This window comes from Sus scrofa, chromosome 8 (assembly GCF_000003025.6).
Source record: "Sus scrofa isolate TJ Tabasco breed Duroc chromosome 8, Sscrofa11.1, whole genome shotgun sequence".
Lineage (NCBI taxonomy): Eukaryota > Metazoa > Chordata > Mammalia > Artiodactyla > Suidae > Sus > Sus scrofa.
Genome location: NC_010450.4, coordinates 3532746 through 3551922, shown reverse-complemented (window position 1 = coordinate 3551922; position 19177 = coordinate 3532746). Strand labels below are relative to the sequence as shown.

Genomic DNA, 19177 nt, shown 5'->3' with positions numbered 1-19177 from the left:
CCCTAGATGATCAGACATGTGTGTCTTGAGCCATTTAGCTGCCTGATGCCGACAGGATTCTTGGCCCTGTTTGGACAGGAGCCGGGCCACCTTGACCTGCGGCCCAGCTGAGAGCGTCTCAGAGGTGTCTGCTGGGGGCCGGGGCCATTCCCACCCCCTTCTGCCGTGACAGCCAGACTCTGATGCACAAATGCTGGCCTGCAGCCATTTGCAACCAGAGGACCTACTGTGTGCCAGGCTCTGTGGAAGCAGAACGGGCCAGCCCTTGGTCCTTATGCTCCAGGAGGGCTGGACCCCAACTGTGACCCGTCAGAGGAGCAGGATGCCACCCGGTCGGCAGGAATGATGTGCAACAAGCCGCCTGCATGGCACCTGCCCCTCCCGATGCCAGGCCAGTGGGCACAGAGCCCACCCTTGTGGAGTCTTGGGGAGAAAAACGGGCCAGTGACTGAGGGAGGGTTGTGAGGAAGAAAGTAACACGAGTCAAAAGACAAGGCGTCCTCAGAAAAGCCTGAGACAGGGTCTGAGGTCCCCGGAGGTCCCTGAAGAGGGGTTGAGGTCACTTGCGGTGGGGGAGGCATTTCAGGGCGAGAAGTGGGGTGAGCCAGGCTCCCAGGTGGCAGAAGCTGGTGCTTAGAGCTGAGTGGGGCAGTGACGGGGTCTGGAGTGCCACTGAGGGGTCTGGGCAGCCCGAGACACGGGTGGTGCTCGCGCCTGGGGGCAGAGCCCCCGGCGCCCTCGTTTGCATCAAGGTCCCACCGCTGGTTGTAAAGCGAGTTTCCGAGGGACATCTCCAGGCTGTCCCCACACTCAATGGTCCTGGGAGCCACGGAGACCAGGCCTCTCTGAAGAGAACCCCAAGACGGGTCAGGACTCTCAAGATGGGTTCAAAATTGATTTCCTGCCCGCCCGGCTGGGGAAACAGAAAGGGCTTATTGGCCCCATAGGTCGGTTGGGTCCCAGACTGGTCTGTACACCCTGAAATGGGGCGGAAGACTGGGCCGCTGTGCCTGTGAGTTTATGGATGTGCGAATCCTGACAGGGGCCCCCTTCCGGGGGACACGGAGTCTCACCATCCTCCTGGGTGGGGACGGGGTGGGGGTATTGCTGATCCTTTGACTCGAGGGCCTGCAGGCGGGGGCTGGGGTCGGGCTGCGGTGCTGCCGTGGGGGGGCGGGGTCCGGGGAGGGAAGAACAGACTGGCCTGGGGTGGGCCGGCGGGGCCTCCTGCAGACGCAGGGCTCCGTGCCAGGGCCCACAAGGCATTTAGAGACCCACAAAAATGTTTTAATTTCCTTTAAAATCAGAAGAAGAGAAATACCTTTTTAGGTCAAGGAAATGTTTCGAAATATAAAGGGATGTATTCTTTTTGATGTCAGCGCATCTGTAAGATAGAATTGTTAGGAGTTCCCATCATGGCTCAGCGGTAACAAACCCGACTCGTATCCATAAGGGCACAGGTTCGATCCCTGGCCTCGCTCAGTGGGCTAAAGATCCAGCATTGCTATGAGCTGTGGTGTAGGTCGCAGACGCGGCTTGGATCCCACGTTGCTGTGGCTGTGGTGTAGGCCAGCGGCTACAGCTCCGATTCCACCCCTAACCTGGGAACTTCCATATGTGGCGGGCACGGCCCTTAAAAAAAAGGACAAAAAAGAAAAGAATTGTTAATATTTCTTTGTGGAGGAAGTGGCCCACGGAGGCCCACGTGCCTCAGGCCCCAGAGTCATTTTGCAGCCCAGATGCCTAAGAGGAACAGATTCCAGAAACAGGAACAGGAGCCATTGCTGGTCTGTCCCACTGGCTTTCTCGGAAGATAAATGAGTCTCTGCAGGGCTCCCGTGGGCTCCGGTTGCTTCTTCCCAAGTTGGTACCAGGTGCCCAGCTGCCCCGCTTTCCTGACAGTCCTGAGCGACAGGGCTTTGCAGGTGACCAGCCCGTCTGGACTCCTTCAGGCCAGGGGACCTGGCTCAGGGGCTGCTGTGGCCCACATCGCAGCCCTCTCAGTCGGATGCAGCCAAAGGCCTTCCTCCCCCATCAGCCGCTTTTCCTTTGCCCTGGGCTCTTCTGCTCTGATGCGGCAGCATCGTCTCCAAAGAGACATTCTTGGGAGTAACGAGCATGTGGTTTCCATGCTGGAGACTCCAGGGCAGGGGTGGGGGCGGGGGGCGCGGAGCCTGGGGAGGGGGGTTTCTATTTGAGAAACAGGATCGGCAGTTTCCACCCACCTCCCGGAAATACCCTGGGCACTTTTTATGTTGAGAGAAGTGTGGCACCAGCAGCATCACAGCTTCTCCAATTACCTTTTATTACCATGAAGAGACCCGACAAATGCCAGCTCTTGCAGGTAGGGACGCAGAGTGTCCCTTTGAATGGCAACGGCTGGAAGGCAACATCCCATAAGGTCCTTAAAATCGGTGCTTACCTTGGCTAATAAAGAGGGTGGGTGAGATGAAAACTCTATCAGGTCCTGAGAAATGGAGGAGGGTACATAACTCTTTTGAAAGGACAGCTGGGTGGGAAAGTCTACCGAGACCCCCCTGTTAAAATATACTTGATCCCTTAAACAGATTGGATGTAAAAATACCATTTTCCACAGATTGGTAATGTCTCTCCATTCATTTTCTGCTGGCTGATTTGATTTATAGGGTCCTTTCAAGGCTTAGTGCTCAACTCTCTCTTTTAAAACACCGGGCTTCGTGCCTGTGGAAGGTGGCTGATGGAGGGAGGGCTGGGGGCCGTCTCTCACCTGCTCCCTGTACAGGCCCAGCCCAAGGCGGGGAGCCCAGCTGTTTCCCTAGGGGACTGTGGGGAGGAGGGGGTGGGGACCCCCGGGAAGCTGAGTGCTGCGTGGGGTCTCCCGCTTCCCCTTTCTCTGGAGCCAGCTGAGTGCAGGGGCGCCTGGAGCTGTGGGAGGGCTGCCTAATTGGAGTCAGGCAGCCCCCGGTGGAGACCCCAGCCCTGCCCGTTCCCAGCTATGGCCTCCAACAAGCTGAGCCTCAGTGACCCCATCTGGAAAATGGGCCAGCGGCTGTATCAGCATCGTGGAGCAGAGATAACGAAGTGCTGCCCACTGACTGGTTAAACAACAGAGATTTATTCTCCCACGATCTGGAGGCCTGAAGCCCAAGGTCCAGGAGGGGGCAGGGCCTGTTCCTTCTGACCTGGAGGGGGACTGTGCAGGTGTCTCTCCCGGCCGCGGCTGTGGGGCCGTTGCCGGCGTGTTGGGTTCCGTGGCTGGGGGAGGCGTCACCGGTCTCTGCCTCCGTCTTCACGTGGACTTCTCCCTGCCCGTCGCTGCTTTTCGTCCTAAGCACCCTTGTCACGGGGTTTCGGGCCCACTCGTATAATCCGGCTGATCCCATCTCGAGATCTTCAAGTATGTTTTCAAGGGCCCTTTTCCCAAATAAGGTCACATTCACAGGCTGTTCACAGGCTCAGGGTGGAATGGTTTGGGGGCTGCATTCAGTCTGCTGTACCCAGGGTCCAAGGCGGCCCAGAGCGGGAGGCGGCAGAGGCTTCCAGACGTCTTCCCAGACCGAGGTGCCTGCGGAAGGGGCCTGGGAGCAGGGGGATGCGCCCAGGGAGGGAGGGGGATGGGGAGGCCAAGGATGTTGAGCAGCACAAGTTCAAGGCTGGGCGGAGGAGAGCGGGATGAAGGCGCCAAACTGCAGATGGGGAAAGGGGCGGGGCCTGTTCCCGGTGGGCAGCTGTGCGTCCTCCTGATTGGCGCGTGCTGTCCACGTGGGCCTGCGCTTGCGCACTCTCTGGGTCATTCATTCCCCAAACGCTGCCAAGTGCTGCCACAGAGGTGAGGCTGGAGGCCACCCCGGCTCCGCGTGCACTGGGGGTCAGACCGTTTATGGGGTGCTTTTGAGGCCTCATGAATAAATCAGCCTTAATGTAGCCTCCTGTTTGACGAGGGCTCTCTGTGAAATACAGCCACGCTGTGATATGAAATTGGGAGCGTAAAACCTCCAGGGCCAAGCTGGTGGAGCGCCTACAGGGGCCTGGCCAGGTCACAGCCAGCTCCCCGCGGCTGGGGTGGGAGGGGTGCCGCAGGCCCCTGGCAGCCCTAGGCTCCTGGGGCCCAACCCACTAAGGTCAAGGGACACCCGTCATCGTGAAGGATCCAGCGCTGAACCAGGGAGCGTGTTAGTTGCTGGGCATGGGCATAGATCCTGGAGCCCCAGGCATCCACTGCGAGGGGAGGCAGCTCTGAGCCTGTGTTATTGGCACTTCCAGAGGCTAAAGTTTAGGATGGGCATTTGGTTACAGTGGAAACACCTTGCCACCCTCTGCCCCACACTGGTGTGTTAAGCTGGGATGCACAGGAAAGTTCCCGTTGTGGCTCAGCAGGTGAAGAACCAGACTAGCATCCATGAGGATGCGGGTTCCATCCCTGGCCTCGCTCAGTGGGTTAAGGATCCAGCATTGCCATGAGCTGGGGTGTAGGTCACAAACTCAGTTCCAATCCCATGTGGCTGTGGCTGTGGTTATGGCGGAGGCCAGCAGCTGTAGCTCTGAGGTGACCCCTAGCCTGGGAACCTCCATATGCTGCAGGTGCGGCCCTGAAAAAGCAAAAAAATCATACATACACACATACATGCATGCATACATACCTACAAGCTGGGGTGCACAGGGCCAAGGGCCTCCTTTTAGGCGGAGGCTTCCAGAGTCTCAAGCCGTTTGTTTTTGTTCGCCTCTGGCTGATGTGTCCCTCTGCTCTCTCCTCTTTATTACAGCATTTTACTTAAAAATAATGTGGAGTTTCAGAAATAGTGTCAAGACCCATGTGCCCTTCCCCACCCTGCTCGGCTGTCATTACCAGTGCACCCGCAGCGAGCTCTCAGAACCGGGCAGCCGACCACAAGCCTCTTGTGCGGAAAACCCCGCACTTGGGTGAAAGCTGGTGCTCGGGGCCACGTGTCCTGTCGCTTTGTTTGGCCAACATCCTTCAGTGACATTCCTCTTAGAAGGGAGAGGAGCCAGTGCCCTCCCACCCCAGACCTTTGTCAGAAACCCTCCTCTCCCCTCCCCAGGCCACCAAAACGCCGTCCACCGATGGCCTCATTGTCTTGGCGAGAGCTTCTGAGACAGGAGCTTCCAAAGAGTCATCTGCCTCCTGCGTCGCAGAGGGCAGGAAAGTCTCCCCTTTCCAGATCCTTTCAGGACCTCCCAGCCCCTGGAAGCACAGCCGCTCCCTCCCGCCTTCCCTGAGCTCAGCGGGGGGGCAGGGGGCGGTGGCGCAGTCACCCCTGGCGGGACGGAGCGAGGTCCGACTTGGGGCTGGCTGGGTGGCCTCCCTCGTTGTCGCTCCCTGCAGCTGGGCCCCTGGCAGCCAACTCAGAGTGGCTGGGTGAGGTCACAGCTGTGGGAAGAAAGGATCCCGTCTGGGGCCCCGTGGCTCAGAGTGGACGCGGCATCACGGAGGGCGGCCGTGCCTGTGTGCCACCCTCGTGTCGAGTCAGCAGGGGTGCCAGGCCCTCCACTCATGTCATCACACTGCATCACCCCAGCCACGCGGGGACATGTGGCCTCCCTCCGCCCGTGTTGCAGGTGGGGAGGTGACCCTCGAGCCTGGAGGGCACCACACCACGGTGAGGGTTCACACGTCGCTATGCCAGGTCCAAGGCTCTGCGCCTTCCCCTGCCATGGGCCTCTCCCTGGTGCTGGGCTTCAGGGCGCAGCAGGTGGAGAAGGATGGGGCCCGGCTCCCAAAGCATCACGCTTGGGCTGTGGGAAAGCCGGATGTTATCAGATGGCAGCAACTTAGAGAATCCTGGAAGCCTTCCTGGAGGAGATGGCCCAGTAGGTGGGGAAGCACGGGAGTCTATGCCCGGGGAGAACCCAGGATGAGCACGGAGGTGGGCAGATGGTGGTGAGTAGGTAGGTCTGACCTCTGATTGACTGAACAAACTTCGTGCGCCACAGCGTCTCACCTACATGGCCATACTCAGTATTTCTCACAAATAGCTGAACAAGGCCTGCCCAAACCACCCAGTGCCAGACAGGGTTTCATGGAGGTAGCACGTGCCAGCTGCTGTCCCAGCCCCAAGCCTGAATCTAGCACTTGCTGTAACCCTATTTGTACCCAGACTTTAACCCAGCCCTACCCCCAACCCTCACACGAGTTCTACCTTTAGTCCTAGCTCTCGTCCCCAGGCCCTAAGCCTGGCCCTAACCCCAAGCCTAAGCTTAACCCTGGCTTCACCCTGAGTGGCACCCTCGCTCTGGGCCCCTCACACTCATTCCTCTTGGCTGCAGCTCTCGGGGCCGGCAGCAGCGTCCCCGCGTCACAGATGAGGAAACTGAGGCTCTGGGAGGCGAAGCCTGGGAGCACATGGCTCATACGCTGTGGAGCCAGGACTCAGATGAGACCCGTGGGGCTCTGGGTGCGTGGTCGTCCCCTTGTGCAGAGGGGCCTGGAGCTGGGGGGCTGGGGCGGTGTGTCAGAACGAGGGGTCTGGGGCTGGGGGACCTTTGCTCTGCAGGAGATTCTGTCGCAGGGAGGTGTCCGGTGTCATCATTGGCTGTGGCAGGTGCTCTCCTGGCCCCCTTGGGCCTCAGAACCTCCAGGGAGGCTCCAGGACCACATGGCGAGTCCAGGAGGGCTTCATGGAGGCGGCGGAGGGGGCGGGCGAGGCTCGGGGGGGCAGCAGTGAGCGGAGGCAGCCAGCGGCCTGAGCCAGCAGCCCTGGGTGTCTGCAGGGCGGTGCTGGGGTTGACAGAAGCCGAACACTACCCTGTGGCTCTCTGAGCCCCACGGATTCCGGATTCCCTCACCCTTCCCGCGGCCGTGTCTTTAGCAGAGAAATAGGATCCCTCTCCCTGGTCGATAAATGCAGAATCGATTTCTCTTGCTTGGAATCGACTTCCTCCTGCAGGAGGCCTCTGGGGTGAGGGTGCCCAGGGCTGAGCCGGGCGGCCTTTCTGGGGGTGGGGGTGGAGGCGGGTTTGTGGGTCAGCAGGGAGCCCCTCCTCCTTCGCTCAGGCTGGGGAGAGCTCGGCAGGGGACTCTTCTGGAAAGAGCTATGGTCATGGTTCCCGCCCTGCTCTCTCTAGTGCCCCTTCGAGGCGGCCACCACCCCCTCCCACCTCAGCCTCTAATCTGGGACAGGGGTGGGGGGGGACGGCTGGTGCCCATTTACAGGACTGATCGGGAAACAAATGATGGGGAAGGTGCCTTCTCTCCTGGCCCCTAAGTGCAGCTCTCGGGAAAGCCCTGAGTTCCTGGCGGGGGGCGGGGGGGGTGCACGCCCTCCCCTGCACCCTGATTCACACCGCGTCCTGGGGGTGGGGACCCTCCCTGAGTTTTGCGTCACCTGGTCCAACACCTCGCGGCCCCCGAGGGAGCAGGGCTGCTTCAGGGCCCAGGACCCCAGCGCAGTTAGAAAGAGGGTTCTCGGTGGCCTTCATGGTGGTGGGGTGGAGGGAGGAAAGGGGTATTTATTGAGCGCCGACTGAGTTCTGTCGTTGGTCCATCCTCACCTGCCACAGGGGCAGCCCCTCGGGCGCGGACGTGAGCCCCCTTCCCGTGTGAGGACAGGAGGGAGGACTGTGTTCAGACCCGAGGGCCTCGGTTGTCACTGGTGACACCTGGTGACACACACGTGCACGCTCGTCCCTGACGGGTGCAGGTGGAACAGGCGATACACGGGTTCAAAGGGCTGCAGGTGGTGAAGGTTCCCAGTGAAAAGCCCCTCCCTCCTGACCCTCCCCCAGAGGTCACCCGGGTCAAGTTTCTCACGGTCCCTCCCAGCCTGTCTTCGCTCATCTCAAAGTGGACGTGAATCTAGTTCCTTGCCTCCCTCTCATTCCTTTAATTGCGGTAAAACTCGAGGAATCCCCATTTTAACCACTTCCAAGTGTGCGACGCGGTGGCTTCGCCCCTCCCCTTGTGCACAGGTGTCGTGGCGCTGCCCGTCCGCTGGCTCCTGTCATCCGCATGCCCTCCTGGGGCCTTCCCGCCCTGTCTGTGGCACATCCTTCCTCCTGGACGTCTGTGTGGTGTCCCCATGCCTCCGGCGAGTGGCGGGGCCCGGGGGCGGACCTGCAGGGTGTTTCCGGTCCTTAGATATAAACAGTGTCCAGGCAGTGACTTTGGACCTCCGTCACCCCCTCTGCACAGGACATTGCAGAGGGCCCCCCAGAGCGCAGCGCTGGGCCACGGGGCTGACGGGCTGTCCCTCTGCTGGCTGCTGTGTCCCCACCGCGGTGTGTCCCAGGGGCCTGGAAAGAGGCTCCTTCGTGAGCGAGTTAGACTCCCCTCCTGCCTGCGGCTCTTCCCCTCATCCTGGCCAGCCTTTACCTCCCTGGACTCGCGTCCTGCCAAGGGCCAGAGCAAGGACACCAGCCTCCCGCCCCGGCTTGTCTGTTAGGGGGTCTGTACCCTCCGGATGGGGCCCCGCAAAGCTCTGCTGTTGGGGAAGCCTCTGCCTTGTCCCCCAGGACAGAGGAGGACGCTGGGTCCAGAGAGGTCAGGGGACACGGTGACCCTGGCAGGCCTGAGGCTCAAGGCAGGGGGGTGCCCGCAGGCCTCACACAAGGTCCGCCTGAGCTGCCGTCCCGCAGATGGCACGGGAGGAAAGTCACCCTGACGGCCTCGCCTTCCTCACCACCAGCCGTGGACCAGCCGCCGTGCCCAGCACGTGCAGTCCCCAGCCCTCTCAAATCCCACGTCCTGTCTGTAGGGGGGCACTCGACTGGGCTGCGTCCCTCCACCCCCGCCCCGGGGAGCATCTCCTGAGAACAGGGAGATGAAACAGGGAGTTCCCAGTGCACTGTGGGTATTTGGCTGATTCCTCTTTTCAGGCAGTGACATCAGGGGATCCCTCCTGTGTCTTGAGAGCCGTTCCCCTGGGGGAGCGCTTTACAGGTTTTAAAGGCCTTTGATACCCCCTCTCCGAGGCACCGTCACCTTTCCGTGAGGTCACGGGGGATGGAGCAAGGACGTTTGTCCCCGTATCTGAGACGAGTAAACAGGGACTCAGGGGAACAGAGAGTTTGTCCAGGCAGTGGGGCACGACTAGCCTTGGTGCAGGTGAAACACACGGAGATCTTCTGTACCCCGAGGGACCCCCCAAGGGACCCCCTGCCAGGGCCCAGGAAGCACCCCCCGCCCGCCCCCACTGGCCTCACTGAGAACCTCATCCTTTTTGGAACAGGATGTGAGATGCTGTAACCGGATCAGGCCTCCATAAAGGATCTTCTGGGGGTGGGGTGGGGTGCAGAAACCCTCCCTTTGTGTGTGGGCTTGTCCCAGACTCTCCATAAAATCCTACGTGAAAATCCCCGCGGGGGCGGCCTCCCACCCTCGCTGTGCTTGAATGCGAGTTTGTAGAGCGTGAAACACACGCCTACGACTTGGCTGCTCCTCCGAGCATCCTGGAAGCATGTGTGCAGAGGGAATGTCATTTTCAGTGGGCCCTGTGGACCCTGACTGCCTTCTCCTTGGTGGATCTCCACGCCCGGCAGGCATATTGAGAGATTAGACTGTTTGTTGAATGAATACTTAAAAGCCAGCATAAAACACCTTGTTCTCTGCCTTCCATCTTGACCTCCCTTTTCTCTTCCTAACATTTGATTCCTGATTTGCTTTACTTGTTCCCACATCTAAGGCCCACCATGTGTAAGTCGTTGGGTTCTTGAGGCCGTTGTTTTAATCTCTCTGTTCCTCAGTTTGCTCATCTATGTAATGGGGCCGTTGGTGCATGTAAGGTGTGGAGAAGTGGTGTATGAGTATTTGCTGTTATCATTGTCATCGTTGGAGGGTTTGGGGAAGGACCTGACCTCCTTCCCACTGTTGGCATCTCTCCTGTGGGGGGCAGTGTGTCACAGTGCAGAGCCAGGAGTGGGGTTCTGCCAGGGGACATATCCAGGTCATCCTGGGCTGGATCCTTCCCCTTTCTGGGCCTCGGTCCTCAGGTGGGCTTCCAAATCCATAAAATCTGGTGTTCCAAGGTGACGGAATGTCATACACATGCCAGAGCCTGCGTCTACACCTGGGCAGGTGCACGGGGGAAAGGCCACATCACAAAACAGTTTTGGCTTCTTGGAGCCATTGTTCTGCTGGTTAACTCACTCGGCAGCAGGAGGGAGACTGTGCAGAGGGCCAGAGGAGCACTCCAAACACAGATACCAGCATGTGCAAAGGCCCTGGGGAGACCGGACGTCCTGGCAGTGAGTGCGTGCCTGAGGGCAGTGACTGGTCAAGGGGAACAGGTCAGCAGCGTGAGGATGGGGAGGGCAGGGCCCTCGTGAATGATTTGAGGAGGCGCCGTGTCTCATGTAGGCAGGCATGAGACTCGAGGACGCAGGCCTTTTCAAGGGTGAGGACCTGCCAGTGCAGCTTCTCAAACATTGAAAGGCAGCTTCTGAACCAGCAGGTCTGGATCAGGGCCTCATGCAGGTTCTGCACTTCCAGGATCTCCTGGGAAGCCTGTGGGCTGGTCCAGACCCCCTGATGAGCAACGAGGCCCCACACGAGACCCGCCTGGAGGGCCCTGTCTTGCTGGGCCTGAGGATGTCAGTGATATTGGGGGGGGGGGTCTTCTGGGGCCTCACAGGCCAGCTCCCAGTGTTTCCCTTTTTCTGGGGGCAGTTTGGTTTCAGAGTCACAGTCAGCCCTGAGTTCTTGCTGCCCCTTCGCCCCCGCTTTGGGGATGCAAACATGCTTTTTGACTGACAACAGAATGGAACCTGTGTTTGCGTTTTTTGTTTTTTTCTGATTATTCTTGAGCTCTTGGACGGCACACAAGGGTAAGGCTGCTTCAAAGTCCTTTCCCAGGGCTGTTGCCATTTGCCTGCAAGGCAGACATCGTGGAGATGTGGGGCCGCAATGACCACGGAGCCAGTGGGCGTCCTGGCCAGGCCTTGGGAGGCCCCTGTGCTGCAGCGGACGATGTCAGCCAAGTCCCTCGGCAGCTCTGGGCCTCGGTTTCCTCATCAGTAAAATGGGAACGACAGTAGCTGCCCCTCCCCAGGGTGGGGGGGCCTCGTGAGGAGCTGACGAGCTCATGCTGTCCATGTGCAGAGTTGGCACAGCCCAGACGCCCAGCGCCCCCACCCCAGCGCCCGGTGAGCCTGCCTACCCCAGGGCCCCGGCACCCCCCACCCCAGGGGGTGGGCACTCCGGCAGATGGGGAGTGAGAAAATGGGACCTGGGGTGACGGTGATGCTGTGGCCGGTCCTCCCCCTGCAGGAGCAACTTCTCTTTTCCCTGGATGTTCCCTACTGTTCCCAAGGATGCAGGGAGCTGTGGGCTCAGTTGCCTCTGGGTGGAAGAAACCCTGGGCAGCGGCCTGGACACAGAAGCCCCAGCTCACATTCCAGATGCTTCTCCCACCAGATCAAACCAGCTGCTGGAAGAATAGCTCTGGGAAATTTCCTTTCCCGACCTGCTGGCTGCGGACCCGAAGGCCCCTCATGCCTTTTAGTTCTTTGAAACCACATTGAATACAAGTTTCCTCTGGGACATGGCAGCTGAGAGCCCAGCCCTGAAGGCGCATAGTTTGGGATCACGTTCCAGCTCGCCTGCAAACTGGATGAGGCGTTTCTTTGCACAGTATTTATTTATTTTTCCTTTTTTTCTTTTAGACTGCACCTGCAGCATATGGAGGTTCCCAGGCTAGGGGTCCAATCGGAGCTACAGCTGCCGGCCTACACCACAGCCACAGCAACGCAGGATCCAAGCCGTGTCTGTGACCTACACCACAGCTCACGGTGACGCCAGATCCTTAACCCTCTGAGTGAGGCCAAGGATCGAACCCGCGTCCTCATGGATACTAGTCAGGTTTGTTTCTGCTGAGCCACGAGGGGATCTCCTCAGCACAGTATTTAAAGCTTCCACTGCCAAGTGGGGGAATAACTCCAGTGCCCTGTGGGGTTCAGGGGCAGTGATGATGAGGGGGGTCGTGTCCCTGGCGCCCAGCTGGCACCTCAGGTGCTCACAAGGTGCTGGGGGTCACTTGCCAGGTGCTGCCAGCTTCATCCTCATCTTCCCACGAGACGTTGTGTTGTTTCCTCACCGTCGATCCGGAAACAGAGGAGCATGGGGCTTGGAGGCTCTGACCCCGAGGCAGAGGTGTCCTTCCCGCTGCCAGCTGCAGGGTCAGGGTCCTGGCCGGGCCGCCCTGCTCTCTTCGCCCCCGTGTCCCACACAGACCATCTCAGCATGAGCCCCCAGCTGGCACGGCCTGGGTCCTGGCCTCGGGACTCCAGACTCGCTTTGGCTGAGTGTTAGGGTGGTGCCAGGAGAGTAGTGGTGCCCCTGCAGGAAGAGGGAAGGTGCCCCCCGACAGAAGGAGAGTGACCTGTGAGAGATGCCCGGGCACTGGCCTCTGCCTGGCCCCAGTGCCTTCGTTATCCTCACCTGGGGACATGCCACCCTATTTCTTTCAGTGAGCGGTTTGAGGCTTTTATGCAGCAGGTGCTGTGCCCAGCGCTGGGACATAAAACAAGACAGGGTCCTCTCCCTCAAAGGGCTCGCTATCCATTAGTGGTACAGACCCTGTGAGCTGTGCCACATGGGTGGGGAGGGGGCGGGGCAGGAAGTGCAGGGTCTGAAGGCGTTTGGAGGGGACTTTGAATCCAGGGCAGGGAGCTGGGGGACTTCCTGGAGGCAGCGCCAGTTAGCCTGAGATCTGAAAGCTGAGTAGGATTTTGCCAACGAATTAGAGGTGGTGGCAGAAGAGGGTCCCAAGATAAGGAACAGCCTGTGCACAAGGACAGGAATGGCTGGAGCTGAGAATACAGGGGCAGGCACGAGTTGGGGGCGGGGGTCGGCCTCACCCAGAAGCAGGGTGGGAGGGGGAGCTGGTCCTGCCTGGGGCAGAACTAGAACCCAAGGGCAGAACTTCCCAGGAGACAGAGCTCAACCCCCGGGGGCACTGAGGTAGGGGCTGAGCCCTGTCCCGCTGGGTGTGCGAGTGCCGCTCAGATGGCAGGTGCTCGGTGAGGCTGTGGGTTGAGGGTTCTGCCCTGGATGGGGCCAAATTAAACAGACTTTGAGGTCCCTTCCAGCTGTCACACTCTGGCGTCTGGAAATCCCCTCTGGGAACAGCAAGACTATAAAATGTGAATCAATAGGTTAAAAATACGCTTGTCTCCTGCACGCCCAGGCCCTGTCGTTCTGCTGCCTCCCGGATCTTCAGAGAATTCCTGCTTGACTCGGGCAGCTGAGCGCCTGGCAGGAGAAAGTCGCTTTGTTCCCCAGCCCGGCGGGCTGAGCGCGCCTCCGCAGACGGGGCCTCGGGTTTTTTTTTAATCATCGCTGCCTCTAAATGCACACCATCCCATCTCGCTTGATGTCTCCTCCCCCGATCTTCCCTGCTTTTAATCACCCGGCAAAGAAGGACCAGTCAAGCTGCTGCAGCATCTCCGCCCCCGAAAACAGAGCAGAGAAAGTCCTGCTTGTGAGAGGGAAGCCAACTTGGAGATGGCCAGTGTGGTGACCCCAAATTAAGCAGGCTAACGGCTCTGCTGGGAACTGGGGTGTTCCCATGTTACCTCCCGGGGTTCCCATGGCAACGGGGATATTAGGAGTGGCTAATGGGGATTGGCAGTGAGTGAGATGAAATTTGATGTACATGAAAACACAGTGGCTCGGGTAGTAATTGGGGATGGAGCCTCTTCCCACCGGGCAGGTGAACGAGGCCTCATTTTCTTGTTGTTGTGGTTCAGATGCTTTGGGGGGAGAACTTCGGGGTGCTCTTACACACATTGATTTTCGTTTTTATGAACCACCGCGTCTCCCACCCAGGCAGGCATGAGATGCAAACGCTGTGTTAAGTGGGCCCCGTGTGTGTTCTGAATCGTTTGGCACCACCAAAAAGCGTGGGTGCCGGTGATGCCTCACGGGCCCTCCAGCGCTCCCTGACACCCTGGGCCGCCCTCCCAGCCCCAGCCATCAGCTCTGTGGTCAGCCGCCACTCTGGGGACGTAAGGACAGCACGCACAGCCCTTGTCCTGCGTGCGGCCCCAGCCGTGTTCCGGGGTGTTCTCCACGGCGCTGGTGGGACCAAGCCCGTCTTCGGAAGCCCGGCCCTTTACGGTCTGTGCTCACCAGGACCACCGCTGACCGCAGCTCGCGATTGTCCAGGGCTGAGTGTGGTCCCCGTCAAGGGGCCGCTTCTGGGAGGGCCTCGATGCAATGGGACGTTTCCAAAGTCGTCCTGAGGAGCAGGACCCCGCGCTGTGGCTGTGAGCTCTGGCGCGAGGGCACCGGGGCTCCGGACGGCCGAGTGGGGGAGGCCCGGCCGCCGACGTTGGCGGAGACCTGGCATCCGGGGCGGGTGTGCGTGTGTCTGTATCCCGCTCTGAGAACCTTGAAACCCGCTGATTTCTGCCTTTGTTTGTCTTTGTCGCCACCACAGGTGATCCTGATTCTGACGAAGTACTACCACGCAGACATGGGGAAGGTTCTGGAAAGTTCTCTGTGGCGGTAAGTCAGCCCGAGGCTGGGCCTTTCTCCTTGCACACCCACGTGTCTCGGGGGCTGGGGTCTGAGATCCCAAGGCCCGGCTGGAGCTGTCCCCGGGAGCTGGCAGGCTCGAGATTTTCTTTGGCTAGAAAATGCATATAGGAGAAGCTGAAAGCTAATTAAGAGTTTCGTCAGCGGCGCGACAGGGCTGGAGAACAGATGAGCACAGAAAGCTCCTCTGCTTTCTTCCGTGTCTTTCTGTGTTGCCCTCCCCTTGCTTCCCCCTCCCCCAGGGAAGGGGCTCGGCGTTGTGAATTCAGGTCAGTGCACAATTTCCTTTGCCTGAGCTCTGCGCTCCAGGGCAGCTCCCGGGTCCACCAAACACAGCGGTTATCCTCGCCGTCCAGGCGTCTTTCTTTCTTCCCAGCTCAGCCTGAGAGCTCGGTAAATAAAGAAGGGCCGCGATCTCTTCGTGTGTGAGATGCGAATTCAGTCCCAAGAACACGCCGATGCCGTTAATCCGGCGGTAGAGAAGGAGGATTCGAGACCTCATTTTGGTTCTCATCCTCTTTGGGGTTCACCTCTGTGCCCCCAGGAAGCGGGAGGGAGGCTCCCAGCCTCTTGGGCTGTGGTTTAAAACTTCTCTCGGGCAAGGATGCTTTCTGTGTCCCGCAAGCACCCCTCACCACGGCCCCCTTCTCCAGGTGTCGAACCGTTTTGGTTTCCAAGATGTGTTTCTCCAGTGAGAATGAATTCCTTTTTCTATTTGAAAAGCCATGAGAAACTCCAAAAGCTGCTGATCAGGACGCCTGATCCGTGTGCAGTCACCTTGAGTTGATTTAGTTTCGGCTTTTAGCTTTGCTCGCGGCAAAGGGGCTGGGTGGCTCCCCGTCGGTTCTTACCGGGGGGGGGGGGGGTTCCGGGATGCTCTGGGAAGCTGCTGAAATGACCTTTGAGCTGGGTGCCATCGTGGCTGGATGAGGAACTGTGTCGCGGTCCTCTGGTGCTGGTGAGGCCAGGCCGGGGAGCCCCGTGTTTTCCTTCCCTTCGCCAGCGGAAGCGCCTCTCCTAGCCCGCCCCTCTCAGCCGTGGGTTCGCCTCCCAGACGCCAGCTTGCTTTGCAGTCCCATCGCCTGTCCCTGCAAAGGAACCAGCGACAGATGTTTTCCGCCACCCCTGCTTCTTCCTGGGTTGGTACATTGTAGCCTTGTGCCTCGAAGCAGCTCACCCGCCAAGGAGGTGGCTGGTAACAACGCCCCTCCAGGCTCCTTCACTGTTTGGGGTGAGAGCAGAGAGCGGCGTGAGCCTCTGTGACCCCTCACGGGCCGCCCTTTGAAGGTTCTCGGTTGAGGACGGGCGTCAGGGCTCCTTGGCGAGAACCGGCCCCAGGAGGGCTCCCTCCTGCCGGGGGCCTTGGCTGCAAACCGGAGAGAGGTTCTTGAGAGCTTGAGTCTTCTTCTCCTCCGAGCAGGATTCTCCACTGACGCATCCCCCAATGCCCACCTGTCAGCTCAGGTCTGCATGAACGTTGGCTGGTCCACCCTGAGCGCCGGTGCTGGTCCTCTGGCCCCCGGCAGTACCTCTGCATGGCTGGAGCCAGAGAGATGGAAGGAGTCGCCACTGCGGCTTGCAGAGCTCGCGGTCCTTGCTGGTGTAAGCTGGGCCGACTCAGAGTTGCTGGGTGTCGTCGAAATTTGCTGCACGTCCTCGTGGGGCTTGGGGGTGGGGCTGGGAATGACCTTGGGCAGCCCCACGGCTGGGGCACCAGGCGTCCAGACTCAGAATTCTTCAGAAGCAGGTGGGGAAGCCGGGAAACCAAACCGCTTGCTCAGAGCTGCTCCACGGGGCCTCCTCCTGCCCCAGCCTGCGTCCCCTGATCCGTGAAAGGGGAATGAAGCATCCGTGGGCAGGAGGCTGTGAGGTCTGAAGGAGGTGGCGGAGGAACCGTCCTGGGCCCAGCACGCGGTCCACATGGGGTTTTTCTCCAGAGCAAATCAGCCGATTTTAATCATCCCCGCTCCTTTCGCATCCTGGTTTCTAGACTCAGACGTTTCCTCTCCTGTATTAGAAATACATGCAAAACATTAGTCATTTCAAGAACGTTCACCACCACCCCCCCGCCCTGGTTGGGCGCAATTGCTCTCTCTGCTTCTCCTCTGTCTCCTCGGCGGGATAGTGGTACGGTTGGACATAGGATGCAGCCGTATGTCTTCTTTCTTTCATATCTGTAGTCTGTTCCCAGGCTTTCCACGTCGTGCCATGGTCTGCATCCCCGTTTTCTGCAGCCGTGAGCTCGCCCCTTGAATTGATTCATTTGAACTCTGAGCGCTGCTGCTGCTGCTGCCGCTGCCGTGAGAAACGTAGGCACGTCCTCTTCCTCTCCATGCAGTTCCCTGCGCAGCATCCGAGGGAGCTGGATTTCTGAGCCAGACGGTCCAAGCAGTTTTACGGCTGGCGTGCCGCGGCGCCAAGTGCTTTTCCGGGAGGGAGGCCACCCCCACCCCGCCCCCCACAGCGGAGCCCTGCCTCCTGGCTGGCTTCGGGCTGACCACTTTGCCAGAGCCGGCTGACCTGCCGGCCCAGAGGGACCCCAGTACCGTTTTCACCTGCGGGTCTTCGAGCCCTAGCGGGGGTGGGCAGTTTCTGCATTTAACCACTAATGGCATTTACTTCTTTGAGCAGGATCTGCTCGTGTCCTGTCTGTCTGGGGACCCGTGTAGAGGGAAGCATGGCCATTGGCCGATATCGGGCTGCCACCTGCCCTCCGCCGCCGCTAAGGGAGGTTGAGGGTGCCTCTGCCCGGAGAACACGTACGTGCTCAAGGGGATTATCAGAGGCACACTCAGGCACCGTGCACCCGGCCTCGCAAGAATTCTCCTGTGCAATCACAATACACTTTTAACGACAGGTGTGGTATTTACATTCTGGAAATGACTTCCTGAGATCTACGCTGAATGCATTTTTAATTGTCCTGCATTTTTAATGGGCCACAGGGAAGGGCTGGCTTCGTTGGATGGTCCAGACCTCTGTCCCTCCCTTCTGCCAGGGCGCTGTTCTCTGCTCAGCCTCTAGGCCCCTTTGCATCAGTGTAAGAGAGGGTGTGAGGGACGGACCCCCGCCCTGTGCTGGAACAGCTCCCGGTTGGTGGCAGGGCTTGGACGTGCCTGGAGCTGGCCCACCACCCCTCCTGGTGCCTCCCGAGGCTCATGGTAACTGGACGAGCCAGCTGGCCTCGCCCCGGCCTGCATCTACAGTCTGTGCAAGTGTCCTGGGGCTGCTGGAACAAAGACCAACCCTGGAGGCTTCAGGCAACAGGAATTTGTTTTCTCACATTCCTACAGGCTAGAAATTGGAAATTGGGCTGTGGGTAGCCACTGGGAGGTGAGTTCCATCCTGCTGCTCCCAGCTCCTGGAGGTTCAAGGTTCCAGCCTCCGCCTCCATCTTCACACGGCCTCCCGCTGTGGGTTCCTTATAAAGTCCCTTATCTTTGGATTCAGGGCCCACCCGGGGTATCCAGGGTGGTCGCATCTCGAGAGCTCTAACTTCATCACACTGGCACAGGCCTCTTTTCCAAATAAGTTCACACGCAGTCCTTGGGGGTCAGGATGACCTGTCTTTCTGGTGCCTCCATTCAGCCCAGTACCACCACCGCGCTCTGGTGATCGCACCTGGATCGGATTCCCCCAGTGGCTGTTGCGCCTGCCCGTCGCCCCGTCCCCCGTCTTCCCTGCCGCCTCTCCGTCCTCAGGGAGAGGATGCCCCGCCCTTCTCCCGCAAGGCCCGAGGGACTCGACACGCACACATGCACACGTGTGTCCTGCTCACTCGCCCTGGCGGGACACGTGTGCATCCCACCCCCCCTTCCCCGTCCCTGGTCCAGGCGCAGGCGGGGCTCATGGGTAGGCAGAGCCACAAGCCGCAGGGACGAGCGTCAAAGATCATGGTGGGAGTTCCCGTCGTGGCGCAGTGGTTAACGAACCCGACTAGGAACCATGAGGTTGCGGGTTCGGTCCCTGCCCTTGCTCAGTGGGTTAACGATCCGGCGTTGCCGTGAGCTGTGGTGTAGGTTGCAGACGCGGCTTGGATCCCGTGTTGCTGTGGCTCTGGTGTAGGCCGGTGGCTACAGCTCCGATTGGACCTCTAGCCTGGGAACCTCCATATGCCGCAGGAGCGGCCCAAAGAAATAGCAAAAAGACAAAAAAAAAAAAGATCATGGTGCCCGCGGGGCAGCTAAAGGCCCCCCGTGCGGTTTGCGCCTCCTCCATGATGGGGCCGAATGACGTTAGAAGGAGCAGAAACAGTGCTGGAAGGAGGGAAATCGGAGACAATGATCCATAGGGCCCCCCTCTGCTCCTGCACCCCGTCTTTCCTGCAGGAGGATGGCAGAGCGTCTCCCAAGGCTCAGGGCTCTCTGCAGGAGCCGAGGAAGCTCCTGGAGGCCGGCCTTTCAGTCTGAAAGCCGAGGTCGGCTGATGGCCCCTTCGCTCCTGCAAGACGCCTGCGTAGTTTCTCTCCGAATCACCCTCCACCTGTAACGGCAGTTCCGCTTAAGTTCCGTGTGTGCTGTGCGCTTTCTATGCCAACGGCAAGATTTTTCATGCCCCTCAAGAACCAGTTTTTGCTCCTCGAGGGCAATAATGTCCCCAGCCCAGAGTCTGTCTCCCCAAGAAGAGCTCCCCCCCCTCAGGGGTGAGTGGATCCCCTGGGGTCTGGTTGAAGTTCAGATTCTGAAGCCTCGGTCTGGGTGGGGCCCAAAA

At 59.6% G+C, this 19177-nt stretch overlaps 1 protein-coding gene across 8 annotated transcripts in view; it reads left to right on the top strand.

Moving 5' to 3' along the window:
* SORCS2 (sortilin related VPS10 domain containing receptor 2) overlaps nucleotides 1-19177 on the top strand; it is a 507916-nt gene that overhangs the window by 163080 nt on the left and 325659 nt on the right. For all 8 annotated transcript variants that reach the window (XM_021100959.1, XM_021100958.1, XM_021100964.1 and 5 more), the window contains exon 2: nucleotides 14373-14440. In XM_021100959.1, the coding sequence (XP_020956618.1) occupies nucleotides 14373-14440 (68 nt within the window). The remainder of the gene's footprint in view (nucleotides 1-14372; nucleotides 14441-19177) is intronic.